The sequence below is a fragment of the Hipposideros armiger genome, unplaced genomic scaffold (assembly GCF_001890085.2).
Source record: "Hipposideros armiger isolate ML-2016 unplaced genomic scaffold, ASM189008v1 scaffold_1867, whole genome shotgun sequence".
Classification (NCBI taxonomy): Eukaryota; Metazoa; Chordata; class Mammalia; order Chiroptera; family Hipposideridae; genus Hipposideros; species Hipposideros armiger.
Window position 1 is genome coordinate 43293 of NW_017733217.1, and position 7548 is coordinate 50840.

At 33.7% G+C, this 7548-nt stretch overlaps 1 protein-coding gene across 1 annotated transcript; it reads right to left on the reverse strand.

Moving 5' to 3' along the window:
• Positions 1 to 5826: 5826 nt before the first annotated feature.
• LOC109378320 (olfactory receptor 8K3-like) lies at positions 5827 to 6768 on the reverse strand. The gene has a single exon (XM_019634747.1). The coding sequence runs from the start codon at positions 6766 to 6768 to the stop codon at positions 5827 to 5829; it is 942 nt and encodes a 313-aa protein (XP_019490292.1).
• Positions 6769 to 7548: the final 780 nt, after the last annotated feature.

A 7548-nucleotide genomic window follows, 5' to 3' on the forward strand; every position in this document is an offset into this window, starting at 1 on the left:
CAACCTTGTACCAGCCCAGAGACTGCAGTTATCAAAGCAGATTGTTAAAGCTGTGGCTTAATTACCAAGATGGGGTGTTGGACACTGAACTTTAAATAGGAGATGGCGCCATGAAGGGTCCCTGGAACTCTGGGAGTTAGTCACAGAAACAGGTACAGTCTACTCACCTGTAAGAGGAATCGCTCTGGCTCCCCATGTGCTCCTAACAGAACCCAATAAGGAGAATTTATGGGATTCTTTCCTCCATTGGGAACCTCTCTAAGGACAAGGGATACAATTTGTTAATGATGCCTAAAGCATTTGAAAGCTTCTAACAAATCCAGTGACATATCTGATAATTATACAGATATCCCCATACAAATTAAGTTATGTTAGATGCTTTTCCATAGTTTCTGTTAGTTACAACTTTTCTAGTGCAACCCAGAGACCAGGAATCAAAACATTGTACCTGTAGCACAAGTTTTTTAGTTTTTCTTGAAACTCTTCATCTTCTCTTTTTAATATAGAGGCTTTTTATGACTTCACTGAGGATGTAATGGAAAAATGTCTGAACAATGCTTTTGCATTGTTTTAAAAATTCACAAGGAAAAATAATATATATCTATGTCTATTTCCTCCTTATGTGTGGTGTTTTAAACTTACTATTTAGGTATAATATATATATATATATATATATATACATATATATATATATATATATATTAACAAATGCATTTATGATAAAAAAAAGTTTTACAAAAGTAACACTTCTGTGTAGTCAGAATCCAGATTAAACAGAAATAACAACCATTAAAATAAATAAAAGATTATCAAGACTCCAGAAGAGTCCTTTGTTTTTTTTTTTCTACCATGAACTATCTCCTTATATACACACACAACTATTATTCTGACTATAACCAGCATAGTTTATTTTCACTTATTTTTGTTACTTTATGTTAAAGAAATCCTATACATGTTATCAATTTTCTGTGTCTGAGCTTTTTCACTCAATATATTGTTATAGAGATTTTTTAGATTGCTCATTGTCATTTTTGTGTACAATTCCATTTTATAAATATATCACAAATTAGCTATGCATCATTCTACTATTGAATATTAGAATTGGTTTATTGGAGTTTTTATGATTAGTGATATTGTTAACATTCTATTCCATTCTAGTTTTGAACATAAACATTTTTATATCTCTGGGTTTTTATAAAATAATAAAGATCAGATTTTTTATGTATTTATTAAGGATAATCACTTATAGTTTACTTAAAAATGCATATATGTATAGAGAGATGCATATATATAGATACATAGATATAGATATATAAATTTTTAAGATAATCGTAAAAACTGCTACACCCTCTTGTATCCACCTGAATACTCAGTCTATACTGGCTTAATCTTGAATGTATTTCTATTTGGATATATTCTTTACATGGAAATCACTGTCATATTACATGCATATTCAGCCTTAGTAAATACTGCCAAATGGATTTCCAGAGTGGTTGTTAGTTATGATTGGTCAATATCCTTGTCAGGACTTAATGTTTTTCATTACTTGTTGCCATTCTGGATGATGTGTGTGGGTATCATTGTGGTTTCATTTGCATTTTCCTAATGTTAAATGAAATTGAGAATCTTTGCATATGTTCAATAGCTGTTTTGATGTTTTCCTTTGAAAAGTGCTCATGCATGTCTTTTGTCATCTTTGTATTGTATTTCGTGCCAATTATGTGTTGACTTGTAAGTTATTTTTATAGTTTGCACATGAGTCGTCTGTTAGCTATATAGGTCTGATCATGTAGGTCTGATAAAAACATTCTCTCCCACTGTGAGAGTTCTGTTTTCATGGCATTCATTTTGGTGAACATAATTTTTAAAAATAGTTCGGTTAATTTTCTGAATCTTATATAATCATTGTTTGTATGCCATTTAAAAATTTGTATGTATTCCAGTATCATAAAGATGTCCCAGTATGTTTTTCTCTAAAATGTTTATTGTTCATACTTCACATTTAGATCTTTAATCCACACATGATTGAGTTTGTATAGGGTATGGTGACCAGATGTGTTTTTTTTTATTATAATAAATATACAAATTAACTAAAAGCATCTATTGAAAAGATAAGTTGCTCTCTTTTGGAAAATACTGATGCCTCTATTGTAAATTAAGTGACAGTGTAGGTGGGTTTGTTTCTGGAGTCACTGTTCTATTGATCAGCCTGCCTGCCCTCAGGGAAATGTTTTCTTAATTACTACAGCTTTGTAATAGCCGTGATGTCTGGTCATGTAACTCCTGCTATTTCTCTTTCCTCAATACTATCTTCACTATTTTTGGCACTTTGCCTATCTGAATAAATTTTACAATCAGCTTCCAAAGTTCTAAAAAGAAGAAGAAAGATTTATGGAAGGAAGGAAAGAAGGGAAGGAGGGAAGGGAGAATAGGAGAGATGGAGGGAGGAATAGAGGGAGAAAAAGAGGAAGGGAGGAAGGCAGAAAGAAAAGATTTATGTTGATATTATATTGAAACTATAGATCAATGTAAAGATTTTGGACATTGTTAGAATATTAAGTCTCCCATTCCATGGACATATTTGGTATAAATCTTTATTGCTGTATTGCTTTTAAATGCTTGTCAAATTTTTATACATATCATTACTGAGGTTTTAGATTTTTAAAACTATATTTATTTCTAAAAGGGTTTTTCAAAATGGTTTCATAAATATTATCTTTTCTTTGATTTTATTTTGTGGGTAAGATGTGAAATAAAGTTGATATTCTAAATTTATTTTGTATCAGGCAAATTTGCTAAATTCCCTTATTATTTCCAATAAATTATCCATAGGTTTTTCTCAATGTAGTCAGTCATTCATAAGATTTACCAAAAAATAAAAAAATGGCTGTTTGTGATTTCCTGTTTTTCTTTATACCTTTTATTTCTTACATTGTCATAGTGAACCAGCTACAATGTCTAATACATACTGAATAGAAATGGTGAGATGGTCTCCTAGTCTTGGGGCCAATTTCAGAAAGATTGTTTTCAATAGTTCAAGTTACAGTACAAGTTTTATGGAGAATTTTTAATGTAATGATATGTATACATCATGATAATATCACAGAGCGTTTTCACTGCCCTAAAAATCCTCTGTGCTCAACCAATTCAGCCTCCCTCCCGTGTACGATTTTTATCAGTATCATTTCAGACATTGTTTTCTTCTATGCTGCTCTGCTAGGGGGGTTATTACATTGCTGGCATTGAATGTTATCACAAATCTATTTTATTTTTCTTTTAACTACTTATAATATTGATTATTTAAGTTTCATAATTGATTTTCAACTGTGAAATAAACCTTGTATTGTTGCTTAGATGCAGTGCTTTTATTTTTTATTATATCACACATTCTAAACAAAATGTATAGCTAATATAGAGTGCCCATATGCTTACAGCTCAGTATCATCTATATTTATTCTATATACAAGTGTAATTTTTGGAAAGGCTGGTGTTTTTCACTTAATATTATATTCACCATCTTCCTCCTCCTCCCTCTTCTTTTTCTTCTTGAATTATTGTATAGAGTACATTTTATAAACATACCACAATATAGTCACCGTTCTACCCTTGATAAGAATCTAACATCTATGATCACCACATCTGCCGAAAAAGTACTATTCATCATCCAGTAAACATAATTACTCAGAAATTATAATTACTCAGTAAACATAATTACTGCATCATAGAGTATACACATACTAAAATTTAGTAATTACTACCCTTAGTTTTTCAAAGTTTTTATAACAATGTACTCTCCCTCTAGCAAGTAGAAGTGTTTTACTTTAACATTTTGAATTGTTTAAACAAACTTTTGAATTTTAGCCATCAGTGTGTGTGTGTAGTGATATCACAGTAGAGTCTTGTATTTATCTAATGTTTAATGATATTTTGAACACATTTATGAATTTTAGGCTGTTGTGATTTCCCCATTTGTGAAGTGTTTCTTCAGGGGGTCTTGCCCTGACATCACTCCTTGTCTTTTCCCCCAGTAGTTTGACTGTCTCAATCATACTGATTTTAAGAGTTAGAGAATTTGTTGTTGCTTTCTTTTGTTTTCACAAATTACTGATATCAGTAGTTGTAGAGTATATATATATTTGAAATGTGTTCTTTCAGGGTTTTCATTTATCTCTCTTGTGGTCAATTTTTCTAAATACAAGTTTTTATTTTGGATAGAGTACTATTTTTCAATCTTTTAGTGTTACTATTTTTTGTACCCTGTTTAAAAATTTATTTATTTATTTTGTTTATTCCAAGTCTTAAAGATATTATTTTACTTTTTTTCAGGAAAGTTTGTGGTTTTAGCTTCTGCATTTATATTCATAATATATCTCAATTCATTCTTACGTGTGATGCATGTAAATAACTAAGTTGAGGTTCATGTTTTTCATCGGAAGCCTTATTGAATGAGGTCAGTTTACCAAGAAGTTCTCCTTTCCTTGTTACATTACACTGGAGGTCTGTTTAAATCAACTGAAATTACGCATGTGAGTCTATTTTTGCACCATATTTTTATTTATTGTATTGGTCTCTCTGTCCATACATGCACTGATGACACAGTTAAAAAATAATTTGGCTTTAATGAAAGTATTTGTATCTGTTATTGGAAATCCTCTGTATTCTTTCTTCTTCTAAAACATTGCCCTGACCATTCTAGATCCTTTGCATTTCCACATACATTTTGAATTTAACTTGTGTATGAAAAAATATTATTGGAATTTGTCTGTTACTGCATTAAAGCTATAGGAAAATTTAAAGGGAAATAACTATATCATAACATTTGTTTCTTCCAACCAATGGACATGATATATTGCTCCATTTCTATATTCTTTAATAACTCAGTAATATTTTTGTCATTTTAATTTTTTTTTTATTTCTTTTAGATTTTTTTATTGGGGAATTAGGGGGGATAGGAACAGTGCTGGGGAATCGGGGGAAAGGGAACAGACAAGTTGCTGTCATTTTGTTCTTCAGTCTAGTTATGGAGGACGTTGCTTCACTGGCCCAAGTTGGCACCAGCATTGTGCTCTTCCTGGGCGAGGCAGATCAGTCACCGGCTTCTGGACGACCATTCACTGTGGCTGCTGGCCGCTCACGCTGGCTGCTGGCCGCTCATGCTGACTGCTGGCTACACACGGTAGCCCATGGCAACCCACTACAGCAGGGGCTTCAGCCTAGCCATCGTTGTTGTCGACTCAGGGCAGCCCAGCTCCAGGTTGAGCTGTTGTTCAGCATCTTAGCTGTAGAGGGCAGTGTCACTGGCCCTCATATGTGGGATCCAAACCAGGGCCCTCTGGCGTCCCAAGCCAGTTCTCAACCATCACGCCACTCGGCCGGCCCTGTTTTTGTCATTTTTAACAACAAAATCATGCAAAGTGCTCATTAGATTTTTCCTTAATGATTTTACTATTTTTTTCTAGTGAAACTGATAATTTAAAATTCTATTTTTACTATAAGACACAAGATATTTTATTCAAAGATAGGAGACTACATTTAAAAATAGATTCTCTAACAAAAGATATGTTTAAAAAAGGCTTCCCTTCATGTAATGTAAGTTCTTGACAATGTGAGAACAGTGATCTGTCTTCCATCTCTTGCAGTGAAATCTGAGGACAAATTAAAGTTGATACTAGCAGAATGACCACTGTTTGAACATCTATAAGTTGAAGAAAAGAAATACATATCTAGCTTCCCATATCTTTTACACATCACTGTTTCTAAAGGCTTATCGTATATCATCAACAGTGGCTAAAACCTAATTTATTGCATGTGCCTGTATATTGAACCTTATCTGGGGAGTTTGTTCAGTTTTTTCCATATCCTACATAGGGCACCTTTCACCTCTTTGTTCCTCAAGCTGTAGATCATGGGATTCAGCATGGGGATTATCAGTGTGTAAAACACAGAGGCCATTTTATCAGTGTCAAAGGAATGACTGGACTTGGGCTGCACATACATGAAGGTTAGAGTCGCATACAATAAAACCACCACTGTCAAGTGTGATCCACAGGTGGAGAAGGCCTTGCGCCTGCCTTCTGCAGAGTTCATCCTGAGGATGGCCAGAAGAATCAGTGTGTAAGACACAAGGACGACCAAGAGAGATGAAACCAAATTAAATGCTGAAAAGATCAGTATTATCAACTCAATTTCACGTGTGCTCGAGCACAGCAAAGTTAACAAAGGAAGACTGTCGCAATAGAAATGACTGATGACATTGAAGCCACAGAAGGATGAAATAAAAATCTTTATGGTGGTTATCAGAGAAAGAAAGGCACTGTAAAGATAGGGAACTGCTACCAGCACCCAGCAAAGTCTTGGTGACATGATGACTGTGTAGAGCAGAGGGTTACAGATGGCCACGTAGCGGTCATAGGCCATGGCTGACAGAATGAAAAGTTCACTAATGATGAACAAGATGAAGAAAGCCAGCTGCGCAGCACACCAATTATAGGGGATACTATTTTGATTAGTTACAAAATTTACCAACATTTTGGGTCCCACAGCTGTTGAATAACCAAAATCAATGAAAGCCAGGTGTCTGAGAAAGAAGTACATGGGTGTCTGTAGCCTGGAGTCCATCGTGGTGAGGATGACCATGCCCAAGTTGCCCACCACTGAGACAGCATAGATGACGAGGAAGAGCCCGAATAATGGAGCCTGCAGCTCAGGGCGGTCTGTGAGCCCCATGAGAATAAATTCTTCTAGCACTGTTAAGTTTTGTTGGTCCATCTAGGACGTTAAGAAAAATTACTGTGGAAAGAACCATCAGAAGAGTTGTTAGGCTTCAGGAGATCTCATCTGGTAACCTTTAGGTACTCAAAACCATTATGTGTAACCTAAACCCAAAGTTTTTAGAAGTAATCATCTAAAATAAGACCCACGCCCGTTACTAAACATAGAACATTACAACTTAATGTATATAGTAGCCATTTTATCTGTTGTGTCACATACTGGTTATCATTGCAAGGCATATACAATCCCTTTATGGTTCTGTCAACAAAATATCATTAGAAAAGTTTGGTGGAGAATGAGAATCCTGATTTATTAAAAATGTTTTTCATTTGAAATACATCTAATTGGTCAAACATATCATATTTTAAAAGGAATTATAATAATAAGTAATATAGACCTCTGCCTCATTACCCTACAACTTCAGTCCTATATCTAAAGAAAACCATTATTAACTCATTTAATATGTTTTGATTTACTTCTCTTCTTTATAATTTCCACATCAAAATGACATTCTCAGTCCACTACCCATTTGATTTTCTAAATTGTAATCTCATTCTACCATGCTTTTATGAGTTTTCAACACTGCTCAATGATTTTTTTATAATGATAGCAAATAATTTAGCTGCTTTGCAGAAGTCCCCTATATGCTCTCCAATGCAATACATAACTTTTATATTCTCTGAAAGAGTATCTCTGAAACTTCAAATCTTATGTGTTGATTTTTGAAGTTTCTGATTTTTCTATGTTCCATACCTAATAGCCCAGCATCTGTAATTT

Bases quoted from the DNA above. Each gene is read 5' to 3' on its own strand.
- LOC109378320 (XM_019634747.1), bottom strand. From the start codon at position 6,768: ATGGACCAACAAAACTTAACAGTGCTAGAAGAATTTATTCTCATGGGG.